The sequence below is a fragment of the Hyaena hyaena genome, unplaced genomic scaffold, assembly GCF_003009895.1.
Source record: "Hyaena hyaena isolate Hyena2069 unplaced genomic scaffold, ASM300989v1 scaffold_357, whole genome shotgun sequence".
NCBI classification, from domain to species: Eukaryota; Metazoa; Chordata; class Mammalia; order Carnivora; family Hyaenidae; genus Hyaena; species Hyaena hyaena.
In genome coordinates this window covers 613,333-633,974 of record NW_024080990.1, presented here as the reverse complement: position 1 = coordinate 633,974, position 20,642 = coordinate 613,333, and the positions used below count along the sequence as shown (strand labels likewise).

At 36.6% G+C, this 20,642-nt stretch overlaps 1 protein-coding gene across 2 annotated transcripts in view; it reads left to right on the top strand.

The window, feature by feature from the left end:
* CDK14 (cyclin dependent kinase 14) overlaps nucleotides 1–20,642 on the top strand; it is a 562,594-nt gene that overhangs the window by 322,298 nt on the left and 219,654 nt on the right. For both annotated transcript variants that reach the window (XM_039250036.1, XM_039250037.1), the window contains exon 9: nucleotides 6,077–6,197. In XM_039250036.1, the coding sequence (XP_039105967.1) occupies nucleotides 6,077–6,197 (121 nt within the window). The remainder of the gene's footprint in view (nucleotides 1–6,076; nucleotides 6,198–20,642) is intronic.

Here is a 20,642-nt window from a genome sequence, read left to right as displayed (position 1 = left end):
ATGCAATTGAATACTACTGGGTGATCAAAAAAATGAAATCTTGCTATTTTCAACAACGTGGGTGGAACTAATGTATTATTCTAAGTGAAATAAGTCAGAGAAAGATACATGATTTCACTCATATGTGGAATTTAAGAAACACAGCAGATGAACATAGGGGAAGATAAAATGAGATAAAAACAGAGAGGGAGGTAAACCATAAGAGACTCTTAAATACAGAGAATAAACTGAGGTTCCTGGAGTGGAGATGGGTAGGGGATTGTGTTAAATGGGCGGTGGGCATTAAGGAGAGCACTTAGATAGGGATTCGCGCTGGGTGTCATATTGAGAGATGAATCACTGGGTTCTGTTCCTGAAACCAAGGTTACATTGTATGTTAACTAACTTAAATAAAAATTTAAAAAAAAAATGGGGAGCCTGGGTGGCTTAGTCGGTTAAGTGTCCGACTTTCGCTTAGGTCATGATCTCGCGGTTCGTGGGTTCGAGCCCCGTGTCGGGCTCTGTGCTGACTGCCAGCTCAGAGCCTGGAGCCTGTTTCTGAGTCTGTGGCTCCCTCTCTCTCTGACCCTCCCCTGCTCACGCTCTCTCTCTCTCTCTCTCTCTCTGTCTCTCTCTCCTAGAAATAAATAAAAAACATTAAAAAAATTTTTTTAAATTAAAAAAAATAAAATGAAAGATAAAAAATCTATGCCCTTTAGGATAGATAGCAATTAGGCATAATTCATTAGCTTTAAAAATTCAAAGATAATTAAATAAAATCAGATTAAAATAAAATGCTGCATTAACATGCTGCATTAACATGTTAAATGGCTTCTGGACTTAATTTCATTTTATTAGAATTTATTTTCAAAGATTACTCCTATTCAGTTGAAAAACTCTAACAGATGCCAATCAAAACATTCTTAAGGGATTTTGGAATCCTACAAAGACTAGCTTCTGTTAAAATAGAAATCTGGACAGAAAGGAAAACAAAGATATATCATCAAAGAAAGGAAAAGGATATTATAATTGTAATCTCAAAACTTTCTTTCCACTTTAAATAATACCAGGTGATATTAAATGTTTGCAAATAACCTCAAATACCCACATTTTGTGCTTCTTATGATGGCAAAAATGAGCAAGGGGATTGGAGGATGTCCACCTTTCATAGTGCTTATAGGGGAAGATTGGGCTTTGAAGTCTTCTATTATGTGTTTCATTGAAGAGTATTCCAAATAAATTGCAACTTCTATTAAATTATTTCAACAAATGTAGGGGTTTTTTACTGTCTAGAAAGTGTTTTGAAATTGATAATGGACAGACTTGCAGTTAGTGTAACAACCCAGCAAAAGATGAGGAGGACCTAAGAAGGAGGAAGAAGAAAAGGGAAATTCTAAAGTAAAATCCAGTGAATTCTGTAATTTTGTAAATGAAAGGAGCCTATTATGAAACAAGCCTTCTGGCTTTGGTGAATGATGGACGGTGATGTTCAGTGGTGAATTCTAGAACATGAGGGGAGATACCATTGGTGGGACATTGGAGACAGGAAAAATATTTGTGATACCTATGTAAGATCTAAGTGGACTTCTTTACATAAAGAGATAAAGTTTTAGGGGAAGATTGATGCTAGAGATATTTATTTGGGATCATTAGCATATAGACAGTAACTGAAGCCTGAGGGTAACTAAGGTCACCCCGGAAAACTTGTCAAGTGCAGAGGAAAGAGGTTAAAGCCAGAACTCTGGAGAACACCAGAAGAAAGTACTTTTTTATTTTATTTTATATGATGGTTGTTTATTGTTACATTCTAAGAGCAGCAGTATAGAAGTTTCAGACTGCTTTAGCACATCATAAGGTATTAATATAAATCCTCTAGGAGGGAGGGTAATCCATTAAAAATTTATATGAGAAAGGAAGTTTCTGACCAGTTTCCAGGACTGAGGAATAGAGAAAACATATATAAAAGCCTTTCTCTGTCCTTACTCTGTGGACTGGCACATGGAATAGAGAAGTCTTTCCCTTTACAGCCTAACTGCCAGATGGTAAAAAAAAAAATAATCCAACTATTTCACGTCTGTTTGGAATCAAGTCGTGAAGAAAGGAGCTGCTGTCCTACGAATAATAGATTTTGTGATTAAGAGCAAGACCCTCTTTTTCTGATTGTTTAGTTTGGGGAATGAGTTATGTTGAGAGAGACGTATAGGAGTTGCTCTGATATAAAAACAAAACTACTGACAAGCACAGAGCAGTGGCACATCCTCTGGGAAATGGTGCAAGCTATGCTTTTATAACATGTTTCAATTGATTTTTGAAAGTCCATCTAGCTTTTGCCATTATTCTAAATAATTAGAAACAAGTCATTGTTGCCAGTTATTTCTCAATTCCTTGGTCAAAGAGTTGAGCAGAGACATGGCAATTAACATCCTTGTACCCCTATTCTAGATTTAGCAGTTTTCTTCATAGAATTAGAGGTTACTCAATCCTTGTCCAATTACACTGCCTGCACAAGGGATGCACTGGAATCTGTACATAGAATATAACATCTAACGTATATCTGTGTACAGCTAAAAGAATTTTTTGTAATCATTCTTGGAACCTAAAACAGTTTCCTAGTGAAATGCATTTACTCTTGGACTCATGGCATATTCCCTGCAATTGGCAGTAGGGACTTGTGGTTGGGTCATGTTGAGTACCTGTACAATATCTTTATACCTATGCCTAGTGAGGAACTGGATACCCTCAGATCTGAAACCTATGGACAAATGTGAGCTGGAGATGAAATCTTGTGAGAAATCACCTGCAGATGATGTTATAACATGGCATTAGCCACAGTTACCTTCATACATTTAAGAAAGCATTGGTTTGACTATGTAACTGTAGACAAAACAAGCAGTTAAGGGCATATGGGGGAAAGATCCCAGAAAGAGAACAAGATACTCTTGTTAACTTTTCTCTATCTGAAAAGTCAAATGAGTAAATTTAAAAGGGAGTGGCCAACAAGGTCCACTGCAGATAAGGTCAGATGAGTGTCTATTGGTTGATACTGAACAACTGGTTTGTTTGCCACAAATGTTGGAAGCATCGTCACATGATTTATTCATGTCCGTCCCAGAAAGGAGAACGAGGCTCAGGGTGGCGGCAGATGTTGGATAATCATAGAGATGTAAAGGAATTCTTTCGTTGGGTAGGACATTAAATGCAAAGCTTCTTCACTCTTCCGGAAATCTAAGATTCTTCTGTGCTAGGTAGTATTTAAGATTGCCTAACTTTGGATAATGGACAATAGGACTTAAATAACAGGATTTTCTTTTTACTCCACCCTAGGGTTTTTCATGAGTTAGAAATGGTAACATCTTAAAGTGGGATGCTATGAATTGTTATGTAAACCATTTTAGATGCCCCCTTTCTGATGCACATGCTCAAAGTGGCACTGTGCAAATAACATGTACTCATCTGTTTAGCATTTCACTTTTCTTTTTGACTCTTAATTCAAACTAAACATTAATATAAAAAGTTTTGATAATAACCCATGAACTTCATCCTTTTTAAAGGTAGTGTAGCTCTCTTCCTGTAGTGTAACCATAGCAACTGACAAGGAACAGGGAAAGAAAGCTTTCACACATGCTGTGCTAATTAATCCTGTCCTACAGTCTTCCTTCAGCTGGAGGATGTGGTTTAATAAATTCTGCATGAGTAAGCGTGTTTTGATTCATGACTGTAAGTACATAGCAATATCTTTACCAAAAATATGTATTAACAATGTAGTTATACATTCCTACTTCAAGGTATACTTTTTTTTATTCATTGTTTTAATAATTTGCTCCCTCCCTGAAAAACTTCGGGATTTACTTATCTTTTTAACTCAACAGACATATTTTTAGGGTTAAAGCCTTTTGTTTATCAATATACAGGACACCTTCCACAAGAAAATGTCTTAATTGACTATATCAGAGTGAGATGATAGAAAAGTTTTTCTCAAGCAGTGCAGAAGAGTGTATCTTAAAAATAGAGTAGCATTCTTCAATATGACACATTAACATGCGAACCATTTTAAGAAACTATCTTAATACATTGAAAAGTTAGATACTGCAAATTCATTGTCACTCCTTATTTGGGAAGTTATGTGACCCATGTGAATGGTGTTTGGGCAGTCCTTGACCTAATAAACATGTGGAAAGGAGGACAATAATGGAAACAAAGAATTTTTTCATTTTATATTTTTCAGGGATATTTAACCAGTTTTACAAACTTATATTCAGAGTGAACATAATGGACCTGAAATTGCATAGGTTATTTTGAGGTTTTTGTTGTCTCTTTGAAATGGGAAATATCACAATTTTCTATAACTAGCCTGGTCTTCTGAGCTGTCAAAGAGTAGCTCAGATTTTTTCATTCCCCTATCCCTCTAGCCTAGCTTTCTGTCAACAGGGCCTCAGAGAAACCAAGGCAATCCAGCCTGAATGTTTTTGGCATCCCAGTTCATTTGACAAGAGCATATGGAACGAGTCAAAACCTATTTCAGGACTTGTACGTAGCTCTTTGGTGTGTGTATACATGCTAATTTGAGGAACTAAATCTTATGATGGGATTATTAAATTTTAGAAACACTTTACCATCCTGATTGTCCTATGTGTCGTTCAGTTTTACATGAATTGAAATAGGATCAAACTTTGCAGAAAAAAGAAGTAGAGGTTATTATGGAAAACTGTTATTAAAAATAGTTCCATTCATGTTTAGAAAAGTTGGGGCCCATATATAAATATGTGTGTTTGTGTATTAGTTTACACATTTTGATATGGGATACTTACAAATATGAACCAATTTATAATATACTAGTTTATTATAAAACCTGTGTTATAGAAAAACTTGAGTTACTGTAACCGGAGTTGAATTAATTGGAAATTGTTTCATCAGCTGTCCTCTTAATTTTAACATTTTCATATAATACAGTAAAGGGACTTTCAAGTAATTAATAAATAGGAAAAAATCATGTTCCTAAGTACTACATAAAAATTTAAATAGTCAGAACATTGAAATGAATCTTTTATGGTACATTTATTGTAAAAATCATATATATGCTTTGAGCACTGATAATGCTTTTCAATTGTCATTAATGAATGTACTCAGATAGAAAGCTATCACACAGATTTTGTTTTCTTTTAAAGAAGACCATTTATAGATTTTGTGGTTTTTAAAAGGGATTATATATTTATTGTAGAAAACTTGGGGAAAATTTTTGAGAAGAATATATTAAGTGAAGAACAAAACTGAATAATCCTATTTTCCAGAGCTAACCACTGAAAACACTCAAATATTTTCTGCCTTTTTTTTCTATGCTAAAGCCCTTATGGTTATGAAGTCAAAATGTACATAATATAGCACAACATATTACTGTGACCATTTTCTCCATTTTTAAATTCTTAGAAAACATTTTAATTTATTATATGGTATCTCGTCATTCTAATGTTTCATATTTAACTGTTCCTTTATAATTATTTATTTAGGTGGTTTTCAAATGAGCTTCCTGAATAAACATTTCCCAGGGAGTGTTTAATCGAACACTGAAAGAAAAAGAAGTTTTGGAAAAGCTGTTTGAGAAAAGCATCATATTCTCTTCTTTCAGATTCACAATACACATTAGCATAATTAAAAGCATTGAGAAGTCATACAACTTGAAGACCTGTTTTAACTTGTTAAGCCATCTTTTCCCAAAATGATTTGACCTTGGAATCTTTTTTCATAATACTTGCAATTCTCAGAACTAGAATTCCATAGAACATTCTTTGGAAAGTCCAGGAGATTTCTAAGCTTCTGTGTAATATCTAATCATTTATAATCATTTGTTTACTCCCCTGAGATTATATCAGATTTATGATGCTTTAGTAGGAAAAATAATTGACTTATCGATTAGTAGCATTATTTGAAACAGGTAAAACATAATATACTTTCCCCAGCCTTTCTAGTAATCTTGACATTGCATTTGTGATTCTGTATTACAATGTCATTTTTGACCTTTTAAAACTGTGAACATTCAAATTTAAATTCCCTTTTTCTATTAGTGCCTATTAAACTTCTTTATGCTTCCTGTATTCCACAGGTCTTGCAAGAGCAAAATCTGTCCCTAGCCACACATACTCCAATGAAGTGGTTACCTTGTGGTACAGACCTCCAGATGTCCTCCTGGGATCGACGGAATATTCCACCTGCCTTGACATGTGGTGAGAAATGGAAGATTTACTCTAGCTAATCTCTCTGTAATGCCTGGTCTGGGCCATGCCCAGACAAACATTCTAACAGTTTGAATGAAGATTAATGGTGCAGCAGTGTTTGCCTGTGTGTGGCAGTATTGCTGGATTTTTTTTAAGGGATGATTGAGAATGTTCTCTAATCAGAGGCTCTCTTGCACATGGCATCTGGTAATGGTTCTTGATGGACAGGGGCGGAAGTATTTTACTGTCAGGACAATGATTTTTCTACCTAAGGGTCTCAATTTGTAGCTCTGTTTTATAACAAGGAGGTATATACCTCCAAACAGCAGATGGGTTGGGAGTAGTAGGAAACATGTTTAAATTCAACAACAAAGCTCAAATTAAATGATCTGAAAATTTTGGTGGAACTGTTAGGCACTAAATTTTGTGCAGTAAACTCTTGAAAGCTGGGTACAAATAACCCAAAAGGAAATAAAACAATTACTTTTTAAAAATATCACAGTAAGTTTAATTTCAATAGAGTCTCAGTTTTACATGAAGGTTTAACAAAACTTAAAAACCTGTTTAGGGAAGCCCAAGACTAACAAGTTTTAATGGATGGTTATTATTAATTATAAAGTATAATGAGTTCCCAATCCAGTGTGATCTAAATCAAATAATCAAATAAGGGAATATTCTTTTTTTTAATGTTTTATTTATTTATGTGAGAGAGAGAGAGAGAGAGCGAGCATGAGCAAGAGAGGGTAAGAGAGAGAGGGAGACAGAGAATCCGAAGCAGGCTCCAGGCTCTGAGCAGTCAGCACAGAGCCCAGCGTGGGGCTCAAACTCACGAACCGTGAGATCATGACCTGAGCTGAAGTCAGACACTTAACCAACTGAGCCACCCAGGCACCCCATGGGAATATTCTTTTTTTTTTTTTTTTAAGTTTATTTATTTATTTATTTTGAGAGAAAGCATGAGGGGGGGGCAGGGGAGGAGAGAGAGAGAGAGAGAGAGAGAGAGAGAGAGAGAGAGAGAGAGAATCCCAAACAGGCTCCGCACTCTCAGCCTAGAGCTGACGAAGGACTCGATCCCATGAACCATGAGCTGAAACCAGGAGCTGGATGCTTAATCGACTGAGCCACCCAGGCACCCTGGGAATAATCTTATTTTTAGTACTCAGAAAAGGCTTCCTAGTGACTTGAAAATGTCCTCTATTAGTAGAAAAATCTCTTTTCTAGACTCACAGTTGGGTTCAAAGTAAAACAATTCACAAAGCACTTGTGCTGTTTTATCATAGAGATCATCTTCCATGAATGATTATGCCCCCACATACAGAATTCAGCTACAGGTCCTTATAATGTTTATGACCTCAATAAAACTTCCGCATGTGTTATTTATCTTCTTGCCATGCACTTCACTGTTCTTCCCTAAGTAATCTTGGCTTTCAGTAAATTAGACTGCCTGGCTTCTTTCCTGATGTTTTTGATCCAAACATTTTACAGTGAGAAAACAATCAAGTTTCTTGTGATTTAGGGCACAGTGTAGATTTTCTTAATTTAGATTCCAGCAAATCCATCCCCCCCACCCCCCGCAGAAACAGGATATCAAGATCTTTGAAGCCACTGAAAATATATGCAACATTTTGCGTACACATGGATATATTTATTTCTATGGGGTGTAGATCTGTAGCTTTCAATAGAGCTATAAAAGAATCTAGGTCATCAGACCGCCTAAAATCTATTATCATAAACTTTATAATGCCTTATAATAAATCTAATACCATTGTAATGCATATTCCAAAACCCAGAGAATAAAGGTGGCCATTTATCACTAAGGAGCTGAGCTAATTCATTTTTTCATCACAATAATTTTTTTTGACAGTTGTTTACACAATTATTTTTTCCCCCACGGCTAGGCAGGGGTTTGGGCAAAATACATACTTTGATTGTAGTGGTAGTGGAGGAAAAGTTTGGAAATAAAGGTCGATTAATACATCAGGATATCAGTTACTAACTTTCTCATTCCCTTCCTCCTTCTTGCCTCACATTTGGGAGTTGGATATATAAGTAAGCTTTGGTTGATATTCTTAAGTTACGGAGTATTTTTCTCTCTTTCAAATATGAATATTCTAAGTTGTCTTTCAGTGAGGTCAGTTAAGGACTCTACTAATAGAACACAGTTTGGAAATATTTGTGGCTTGGGGCCAGTCTTGTCTTAGTGCTTGGCAGTTCAGTTAAGTCTCTACCCTCATAAATGGAAGAGCTGTTTTTTATACACTGGTGGCTAATTTTTTCCAAACCTTTAAAAGTGCTCTTTAACGTACAAAGACCACATGGATCATGACTTGCTAATGTGTCTGTTTCTGATATGTAGTATTTGACTTCTAGTCTGTGCCCCAACCTGGGGCGGCGCCCACCCTTTTTTTCTTTCACGTGTGTCTGCATGTGCATGTGTTCATCCTCGTGAGGAAGGCTTGGGTGCTTTCTACTAATTTGCTTTAAACAGAGACATAATGAAGCATAAGAAGAAGACTGTTATTTAAGTGGAAGGGAGGAAAACTGATACAAAGTAGAAGACCCCAAATGCCCTTTTGTCTGCATGCCAAGATTATTCATTGCCAAAACCAAATAGTAAATGTGTTGTATTTGAGCAGCTCCCATGCTTATTGGCTTTTCATTTTCAAGCCCTAAAATCAGAGCTGTGTCTATGCTATGCCTGTCATTCTGACTCTGATTTCATGCCAAGCCATTTTCTAAAAGCCATTTTGTTATTATCCTGTAAGCCCAATAAAGTGTGTATATTTTTCCAGTTAAAGAGAAGTTCAAAGGGCACTGATTTTTGCATAATCAATGCCATCGATGCCGGGTAGTCACAGAACTGGAAATGGGACTGTAATTGAGTCATGGCTCAGCTGCGCCAAAGAGAAGTGCAAATATGAATTCGTGAACAATAGCGGGGAGGCAGGTGGTAGTGGGTTCAGGCGATTTTTCCAGTTCATTTACCATCCTGGGGCAGTAGGGCAGTAACTAAAAACTAACGATCCCTACACAGTGTTACATTTTCCAGTTTTCTGTTTAAATAGCTGCAGGCAATAAAAATATTAATGAAGACACTTACGCATTAACATTGTCAGCAAGTGACAGAAAAGCAGAGCTCGCCATGTTATGATTTACTGCTCTAAGTCTCCAGCACTGTGGTAAGGTATAAATATACTGTGCAATTCCATAACTAAGCAGGAAATACAGGTTTTGATACCTTTATCTCCCTCCATGAAGGAGGATTTAGGCAGAGGAATCAAACTGGACATTGTCTCATATATAACTTGTCTTAATTCTTGGATTTTATCACTCTTTGAAAGTCAAGGCATAGGAAATCATCCTTAAGCTTCTAAACCATAAAACACATTATGAGAATTGCAAATGTGAAAAGCAGCTTATCTGTGTAGTTCCTCCACTGTCAGGGAGTTCTGCTGTAGCCGTCGAGGTCATTGCTCTACATAAGCTTTCTGTTTCTTTATAGAAGCTCATAAATATGTTTAGAGTGGCCTTTGTTTTCTAAAGTGGAAGGTCACCTGGGATTATTTAAAGGGATTAATTTTTAACAAAAGGTGACTAATGTAGCTAACAAGTAATCGTATCTCAGCCATATCCCAGTGCTTCTGGGGGCCACAATATGTAGTGGCTCTACCTTATGGAGTTCGTGACAGTGGATCTCAACATGAGGTGTGAAGAAGGAGAGCCTGCCATTCTCTTCCCGTCATCATCTTTTTAAAAGCTAATTAACATATTAACTATGCTTGTCAAAATGTGGGGCAAATCATTTATAAATAAGGCTGTCAAATGTAATGAGATTGCATAATAAATCACCCTTTTCTCTATTCCATCTCTGATTTAATATTAAAATTAATTTATTTAACATTGTAGCAGCTGGGTGGTTAGAAAAAAACTCCTATACCACCCTTGATATATAGAAAAATGTCTGCTTCCAAATTGATTTTGCATATGTCAGAAAAGGAGTTGCCTATTTATTGAATATTATAAGGCCATTTAGCTTTGCTTTTTATTAAATAAGTCTAATCACCATACATAGTGGCAACATACAGAGTTCTGTCATTCTTAATGATCACTTTGAACCAAGGAAATTTATGTAATAAAATAAGATTTGTTCTGTATGAGGTCCTGTCTTGAGTAATTGGGTAATAGTAGTAATAGTAATCAAGTCTTAATAATAATAAAATAATAGTAAAAATAATAGATACTTTATTGGACACAAACTGTATTCTAAATTTGTCTAATGCATTTTACCTACTGCAGCATGATACAGTAGAAGAAAACAAAACACAGAGATACTAAATAAGATAGTAGAGGTCATTTAATTAGTAAATAGAGAAAACATGCAAACTTAGGGCTAACTTACTGCAAAGCCCTTTCTTTCTACAACATATTAAATCATCTCTTAAAATGATTTATAAGAAATTGGTTTTTACTTTACTAGTAAAGTGATTCTAAAATTCCAGCACATTAAATTCCATTTTTATAATTTAAGTTATGCTCTGAGTCATTTTGGATCCTTTACTTGCTTTAAATAAAGTAGGTGGCTTTCAGTGTCACTCAGCAGGCTTGTGGACTGCCTTTCTCCCCTCATGTCAGTATTCCATATCATGTAGTTTTATTCAAGGAGAAATTTCTTTGAAATAAACTTACAATGTGAATCACTGAATTGAATACATTTTCATGAGACCAATATCTGTGTTGGCATGTATTTTCCCAACTCTTAACTATTACTCATTTACTACTTCTGCTAAAATGAATGAGTCCATTTCTAAAAGAATGGTAGTAAGAATGAGAATTGCACTTCAGGAGCTATATAAAGTCATCTATCTGTCAGCATTATTTACACATTTTCTTATTAATCAGTTCATAAGACCAAGGAGAGTTCAAATTAATCACTGTCAAAAGTAACAACTCTTTAAAAGCTCTTGAGAGTTGTTTAAATAATACATGATCCAAGTGACTCATTGGTATAGCCTCTGACAATGCAATAGAATATAACAAAAGCACAGGGCATCCTCAGACAGGCATCTGGGTGGTTGAAAGTTGAGCTTATGGGGCCACCATGGTTTCTGAGCCCATTTCTACTACTGAAGTCCCCTAAAATTAGAAATAATGTGTAGAATATCATCCTTACCAGGATACTTTTGAAAGTTAATAGTTATTCTGCTAGGGCAATGGGTGTAAAACAGATCTAACTGGGACTAAAGCAGTAATTGGCCAAATACTAGTTGTCAGAAAAGCCTTAATGTATTTGAGTGCTTAATTCAAACCCAAGGACTGCTGGCTACAGACTCGAGATTCCTAGCAGAAAACTTCTATTACGTAGCTTAATAATGAACTCTCTACAAAAGTACAATTCTCTTAGATTATTATGGCATTATAGAGTGGCTACCAAAGTGTTGAATTAGCTGTGGCTCTGGAGTGCAGAAGGAGTCTTTTTTTTTTTTTTTTTCTATCAAAAGCTTAGCATGGTTATGATTTTTACATCCCATATTGTTCATCAGTGTGTGCTTGTGAGAGAAACAGTGTGTGTTTTTAATAGATATGTTTGGTTATTTATTATTGATAACTTAGCTAAATAATAACATAAAATGAGGCATTAATATGTAGTCTTCAGTACTAAATATTTTAAAAACAAATTAAAACTTCTCTATCAAAGTCGGCACAGTAACTGGCTACCCACAAACTGATTTTTGGATGAGTTTTGAATAGCCAGTCACAATGACTACATTTCACAGTATTGAGAAAGCCCTGGGTATATTCAGCTGCTTCATTGGTTTGTGGGAGTTGCAAGAGGTAGTTGAATGTGAAATTCTTTGGGAAATATGACTCCACAAATGCTAAGAATAGTTTCCTTGTCATCTCTTAATATGTTAATTAGCTAACTCAGATATATTACATTTCTATTGAAGTATAGCATTCAACTGCTACAGGACATATCAAAGAAATGGAAGATGCTATATTTGGTTTTAGGGAGATTAACATACTGTGTCTTGAGAATTAGAAATTTTGGTCTATGATGTTCTCATCTTACTTTCGCACGCGCGTGCGCGTGCGTGCGTGCGTGTAATTTGAAAATACATAAATTAAGTCCTCCAAATTTAGAGAACATTGGCTATACACTAGCACCTTTTATGTTTTAATTTTTGTTTTTATTCATGGAGAAATCAGAAATCAGTTCCTTAATCATGTAACTAACAGTGGTTTGCTGTGTAAAGGAGAGGCAAAGTTGTAGTAGAAAACACATTAAAAGTCTAAATTAAGTTCTGTCTCTGCCACTCCTTAAATGTGATTTTGGTTGACTAAATCCCTTAACTGCCCTTCAGTTTCAAAATCAAAAAAACTATTTCAGGTATAACTAATAGCCACCACAACAGTAATAATAGCAGAAACAGTAATGTCCTGCCTCAACCATTCTTAACCCTCTTCTCTTATTTCCCAGAAGGAAATGCTTTCAACTCTTTTCATATCTACCTCCATATGTCTTAAAAAATATTTAAACTTTATATTTATATTGCTATTTCTTGGTTTATTATTTTAGATATTATCTACTAAGTAGTGGTTACAGTAAATGAAGATTTAATTTTCTTCTATCACCATTACTCCACTCCACTTTCACATTATGCTCCCAATAAAGAATCTGTATCATACTTTGACATATTAATATGTAAATATTATTCATGGTAAGTCAAGTAGTATTCATGATTATGTAGTCTTCTTGTGTAACCTTTTGTTTTTCTTGGACTTGATAATTGTCTCTGATTTTTATTAGCTTAGTTGTCTTTGTTCCTATTATTCATTATTTATAGGTGCAAAGTATTTGTCAATTACATATGAAAAATATTTTCAAAGTGCTCAATCACATCATCAAAATTTTAATCCCATTTAATTTTCTTGACACCCCCCTCCCTCAACTTTATTAAAATGTTCCTCTCAGCTCTCTTGATTCCTTGCATTAGCAGAGCTGAGTATCTGTCATGTTGTGACTTCCATTTGCTCCTCTACTATTATTATAGGTCCCAAGATAGTTATTTATTTCTCTCCAAATCTCTTCTCTATCCGTTTGTGCCCTGCCCTATGTCCTACACAGCTAACCCCTATGGAGTACATCCTCCAAGCTGTCTTAGCTATTGGTTTCCAGTTTGGTTCAGGTAAAGGACAGAGAGGAGAAGTAGACTGAATATTCTTCCCTAATTATCTTCTCTAGTCCATATTTCTGGAAATGACTAACTATAACTTTTGTGTGTAAGCCGTTCTTCCATGACTCTAGTTGTCAATAGCTTCCAGTAATACTTGACCTTTTTAATTCTAGGGAGAATAATGGCTGTTAGTTCTAAAGCAGGTAATGGCTTCCTACTATTGCTAGCCTCTTAGTGTTGCAATATGTCTTACTGATTCCCTTACACCTCTGTAAGTAATCACCTCATTAAGATCTGCTCTGGGTTAGATTCACTTTCCTTCTAGACCTTTACTGGTTCCAGATTCCCTATTTCCTGGACTCCATTCTTTCATCAAAAAGAATCCATTAGAGATACAATTTTCAAATTCTGAGTTTTCTGAAAATATCTTCATTCCACTCTCATACATGATTGATTTTAAACTTTGGCTGCATATGTAATTAGTTTTTCTCCCCCTCAGAATTTTGAAAGCGTTGCTTAATTTCTTTAGAGCTTCTACTATTGTTACTGAGATATCTGATTCTATTCTTACTAGCAGTCATTTGTATGCCCCCTCATACTTTTTCTCTAGAAAATATAAGACTCTTCTCTCTATTCCTGGTATACTGAGATTTCATGATAATGTGCTTTGGTTGTTTCTTTCGACTGGTGCTGGGTAGATTCTCTTCAATAGAAAGACATGCGTGTTTTAGTTCTAGTTTTTGTTTTCAGTTTAGTTTTAGTTCTTAGTTTAGAAGAAGCTCTTAATTTTTAAAAATTTGTTTCCTTCCATATTCTCTGTCTTCACTCTTTGGAAAATTTATAGTAGTTTGGTATTGAAGCTCCTAACTTAATCCAAAATTTAAAAAAATATATTTTCTCTCTTACTTTACAACTTTTTAAAAATATTTATTTGTTTTGGGGAGAGCACAAGTAGGGGAGGGTCACAGAGAGGGAGACACTGGCTCCAAAGCCAACTCTGCACTGACAAGCTGACAGCAGCGAGCCTGATTTGGGACTTGACCTCATGAACTGCAAGATCATGACCTGAGCTGAAGTCATATGCTCAACCAACTGAATCACTCAGGTGCCCCTTATTTCACAACTTTTTATCTTCTAAACCTGTTTTTTCTTTAAAGTTTCAGTTACCATACATATAAGTACTCACTTCCTTTTTCTCTAGTTTCTATTGGAAGCTCTCATCAAATACTGTGTTAGGGGAGGGAGAATCCTGGGCTGTCCATTCACTTTTATAAATGAGGCACTATATATCTATATACCTAGGGGGCACCAATTAACTGGTCAGTTTATTATGTATCGTTCAGTGAAAAAGCTAAACTTATCATTGGGAGATCCACAAGTGTCAATGTTTGAAATCCTAGCCTTTGTTCTTCCTCAGATGCTGATTCCTGGCATCTGACATCCTTAAGGCAAGACAGGCGATGGTTACAGAGACCAGTAAACATATTTTTCACTTAGTTTCTCTTTTTTCAGCTCTGTGCCTCACCCTGATCTCTTTTATTCTCAATTTGAGGCCTTCTGGATTTAATTTTTCCAGAGAATAAACACCCAGATGGTCAGAGAAGACCTGTACATCAATTGCTTTGTACAGACTTCCAGTTCTCCACTCTACTTCCAGTTGTAGACTCATTTCACACTTTCTGGAATTTGTATCTCCAAGTCCCGAGTTGTCCTAAGTAAATAGTCTGTCAATAACTTGAAGTAGTAACTGCCTACGATCAACTTAGCTTTGCCACATCTTCATCCACATCTTCTAAAAAAAATTTTTTTCTTCTCATCTACTTGTGTTTCCTCATTTATTTATTTTACCTTCTTTAAAATGTATTCCTTAACTGACACTTGGTCGCCTTGGTGAAGAGGTTTGCACACATTTTACCACATGTTCTACAGTTGTTGATAATTTAGTATTTGTAGCTTTAACTATAGACAGTTGTCTGCTAAGGCCCATGCCCGGTATAATTTGGTGATTTTGCTTGGACACCGATTTGAGTTGTAGGTGCTATTGAGTGGGAGCCAATCAAACAGCATAGTGTAGGCAGCAGCTTCTTTTTTTTTTTTTTTTTTTTTAATATTTTTATTTATATCTAGGGGAAAGAGAGAGAGAGACAGCGTGAGCAGGAGGGGTCAGAGAGAGAGGGAGACACAGACTCCGAAATAGGCTCCAGGCTCTGAGCTGGCAGTCAGCACAGAGCCCGACATGGGGCTCGAACCCACGAACCGCGAGATCATGACCTAAGCGAAAGTCGGATGCTTAACCCACTAAGCCACCCAGGCGCCCCAGCAGCAGCTTCTTGCCTGCCAGTATCTTAGTGTGGCAGTGGAAATTTATCACCCTTACCATTTAACTGTTAGTGAAATCATGATAGCTTTGTTTATGAAAACAAAATTAAAAAGAAATCCCTGTGCTTTTTGATGAGCTAGTGATGAAAGGGAATATAACGTGAAGTGATAGTTGTTAAAAAGATGAAAATTTTACATGAATTTAAAGAATTGACTGTAGAAAGCAGTCCTTTGGATCAGTGGCCTGTGTGAATCCAACATAAGCTTGCTATTACAAAAGCAAAAGCAATTAGTGAAACATTTCCAACAAACGTTTCGTTCAGTATAAGGTTTCTAATCCAATGGAGGTGAAAAGGTAGACTGTTAACTTATGTGTACAGGAAGGACATATTGAATGGAAATCTAATTGGAGGAAAACGAGGAGCTTGTATAAATATCATTGTGTAACTGTACACAATGATTTGGATTTGGATGTCTACTTTATACTGTTCATAGAAAGATGGAAGTGGAGACTTCTATACTGATATGACTTCTGTGAATTAATTCCTCAGGATACTGCACTATCTAGAGTGTACTTTAATTAGTGGCATTCTGCCATGTAAATTAATATAACTAAATTATACTAGTGAACTTCTTGATTTTAGACACTATATTGTGTATTTGAGAAATCTTGATGATTGTGATTTTTTTTTTCATTTTGTCTACAAATACAGTGTCCTTAGATTCCTATTGGTAAAAGATGTCATTTGGGGATAGAAATGAATAATACAATAATTGGAAAAGAATTAAAGTCAAACTTAACTATAAGTGGCCAAAAACAACCTGCCAAATTCCATTAAAAAAAATAAACAAAACTTAATCATAGTCTGTGACAGACACTTCGTATTTTTTTTTCATACTCCAAATGCTTTATTGTGTTGCTGAGATGCTTATAAATACTGAAAAACACCCAGCCTGATCCCAGCAACCATGGCCCGGTGCTGGGATGGGGGACAGGGAGGTAGACTTACTGTTAATACATGAAGGGCTGAGGCCAGGCAGCTGGTGTTCTGGTCCTCTGCGCTCCATTTCTGTCACCCTTCTGAGGCCAAAGGGAGGGCAGCCAGACCTTGGGTCATCTCCTTCTACTGCCTCCCCTTCTCTTCAGGTTTCCCTAGGGGTGTCTTAAGGGCCCTCCATCCCTGCTAAAAATTCAGCCTATATAGAACCCTTGTAGGTGCCTCTCCTATTCGCTTCCCTACTCTGGTCTCTGAGTGCCTCATCTTCATCCCTTCTGGCTCCAACCAAGGTAGGAGTAGAAGGAAGAGGGCTGGAATGGAGTCTGGCAGGCTGCGCATCAGGGCTTGGAGCACAGGCAGGAGGCAGGGAGGTGGGTTTAGTCCCTTCCTCCCAGCAGGAGATGTGTGAGGTCTTGGGCTGGAGAGGTTGCTGCACATACGCTCAGACGGGCCCATAGCTGAAGTATAGTGTTACTAAAAACAGAATCTGAAGGGCACCTGGGTGGCTCAGTTGGTTGAACTTACTTCGGCTCAGGTCATGATCTTCAGGTTCATGGGTTCGAGACCCATGTTGGGCTCTGTGCTGACAGCTTAGAGCCTGGGGCCTGCTCAGATTCTGTGTCTCCCTCTCTTTCTGTTCCTCCTCTGCTCATGCTCTGTCTCTCACTCTCAAAAATTAAAATAATAAAAGCATTTAAAACAAAAAGAACAGAATTTGAGTAGCTCCTTGTTTTCTTATACACGAGTTGTTTATCTGTTTATCCTTTGCTATGACATTTTATATTTCTCTGTATTTCCATAGAGACAGTAGATTCTAAGAATGGGATGTTTGCGTAAGTGCATTTTCTGTAGAGATTGGCAAGGCTTTTCTGTTCTTTCTTATTGATAATTCAGTGTTTTTTCCGTGATTACTAGCTTTTACCATGTTTTCTTCTGAAAACAGTATATATTCAGAGCCTACCTAACATAAACTCAACAAATTTTAAAACTTTATTATATTAACTATATAAATTTTCATCTATTTGTCATTTAGTCCTAACATGTTTAGTTTAGAAACTGTTACAGAGATTTAACAGCCCAGTGAAATCAATTCATAATTTTGTTGTGTTGTTATTTTACGGCCATTTTTAACTCTTTGTGCGCGCACGCATACACACACACACACACACACTAAATTGGAGAGGGTGCTTGGTTATGTTGTCCACATTAGCTGGTACAGGGGAAAAGTAAGAAAAACAAAAAAGGCCTCTGGGGTCCTAGGGCAGGCTTCTTCCCATAAAGATCTCCCTTGTGCAAGATGGATCTTTTTATTCATTCATTTATTCATTCAACAAAACCTTACAGAATGCCCAGACTTTCAGGAGTGAAGAAGACGTCATCCTTGACCTCAGGCATCACCCACTGGTGCTACCAATTGTGTAGTCTGTGCAGCCACGTTCTAGGGCACATCTTCTGGGAATATTCCACAAAATTCACAGACTTTACCCAAAAATGGATGTTTTTGCTTTCAGGCCTTCCTTCTATTATCTAAGATATCAGATGATTGTCAAGTATTTTACTGTCAAATATCATCCGTCTAGTCATATATCTTCATGGTGCCTATTCCAACATTCTTACCCACGGTCCGTTAAAGTCCAGCTATGCCGTGTGATAACTGGAAATAACTATAGCAGCTTAACACTCTGTAAATTGAAGTTCAGAATTCCTCTCATAGAATGATAGAATAATTTACATGAGGTTTCAGCAGTGATTTCTCTTCGTGATATGCAGATATGGTTTCTCTAAGAAGATTTGAATATGTCATTTGCTTTGATCTTTAAGAGAATTACCCATGAACATTTTTTTCCTGATTCCTCATTTCACGTTATTGCAGGAGGATTAATACATTTGCAAGGAGAAATCTTATAATTTTCTTGTTCTGCATCAGCTGTCATATAAACAGAAACTAAAGATGTGCAGGGCTTATTAATTTGTTTTCTCTTGTCCTGCCTGGCCTACAGTTATTCCTTTGAGAAGTGCTTTCACTGGTAGCATTTTATTTTTTTATTTTTTATTTTTTTAAATGTTTTATTTATTTCTAGGAGAGAGAGAGAGAGAGACAGCATGAGCAGGGGAGGGTCAGAGAGAATGGGAGTCACAGACTGAAACAGGCTCCAGGCTCTGAGCTGGCAGTCAGCACAGAGCCCGATGCGGGGCTCGAACCCACGAACTGCGAGATCATGACCTAAGCGAAAGTCGGATGCTTAACCGACTAAGCCACCCAGGCGCCCCTCACTGGTAGCATTTTAAATGACTAATCAAATGGGACTTCTCTCTTCCTGTATTGTTCCACAGTATAAGAAATAGTTTTTTTTTTTTTTTTTTTGCTATCCAGTGCAAAATTTGAGTCTTAAATTTTTTTACTTAAATTAGTCCTCAGTAAGGGTGACTAGTTTCTCAATGTTCCTAGTCCAAATATTCCCACTTATCTGTATAACCATAGCTGTTGTTTTAAGACTTCATCTTTGATCTTCATGATCTATGGGAGTCTGTTTTGAATATTCAGACATTTTTAAACATTGACAGTGGTCTTATTTACAGTATATAGGCAATGGTGATAGACTTTAGTTTTTAAAGATAGTTTTACTGTTTTCTCTGCTTGCACCTTAATTTTGAAGATTTGATTTTGGGTTTTATTTTTATCCTTGTTAGCATTTGTGTCACCAGTAATGAGAACCAATTTGCCATCTCTGTTCCTTCTTTTTTTAATCTGCCCGGCCCAACCAAATAGGAATGTTGTTCTAACTGGGGAGGCAGACTGGCGTCCTGGAGGGATCACTGGCCCAGGATTCAGTCACAGTTTCAGATTCTGGGACTGAAATGAAGACATTTAAACATGTAGTACAGTTTCCTTACATGTAAAAATCAAGACATTGTCTTAGGCATCATCTAAAGTTCCTCCAGCTTTAAATTTTAGCATTCAAGGAGTGCCTGGATCGCTCAGTCGGTTAAGCATCCAACTTTGGCTCAGGTCATGATCTCACGGTTCATGGGTTCGAGCCCCGCGTCAGGCTCTGTGCTGACAGCTCAGAGCCTGGAGCCTGTTTCAAATTCTGTGTTTCCCTCTCTCTGCCCCTCCCCTACTCATGCTCTGTCTCTCTCTGTCTCAAAAACAAATAAACTCTAAGCAAATACATACATTACATACATACATACATAAATTTTAGCATTCAAGTAAATTGTACTGCCGAACAAGAGGTTTCCATGGAGACTGTTGGAATTCCTTCACAGTGACTTACAAATGAAGTTAGGCTTAGATATTTAGGTGAAATTTGGTTTTAGATATTTTGCTGAACTGATTTTTTTCTTGCCTTTCATATAATATTCTAAATCAAGTTTGTTTCTAGTGCAATTTCTTATGTACACTCCTCAGACAGCTGATGCAATTCATTCATTCATTCATTCAATTTAAGGATATTTATTGAACACTTTTTTTCTTTTAAGTAAGCTCCACACCCAGCTGGGGCTTGAACTCACAACCCTGAAATCAAGAGTCGGAAGCTTTACCAACTGAGCCAGGCAAGCCTACCTTTAACAGCAGTTTTGTACCAGACACTGGATCAGGTCCTTAGACTTGCAAAGATAAAAAAGATCCATCCAGTCCATCAAGGTCAGAAAGGAAGGCAGTGTGAGCAACTGTAGCACAGGTGTACAGTTAGTGCAGTGGCAGCTCAGAGGCAAAGGTGATAAACTAATCCTTGGTGGTTAATTGAAGAAAGAGGGGAGGTAAAACAATGTCACCAAGAGGTAATTACTTGGGCTGACATGTCAAACCTATCTTTCAAAGTTGACAAAACTTTGGGTTGAGGAACACATAGGCCATGCCATGGACAAAAGTATCCCACTGTGGGGTGAAACAGCAGGTATTTGTGGGTAAGGAAGGACAGAGTTTAAGAAGCTGTTGAGAAAATGAAGGAATGAAA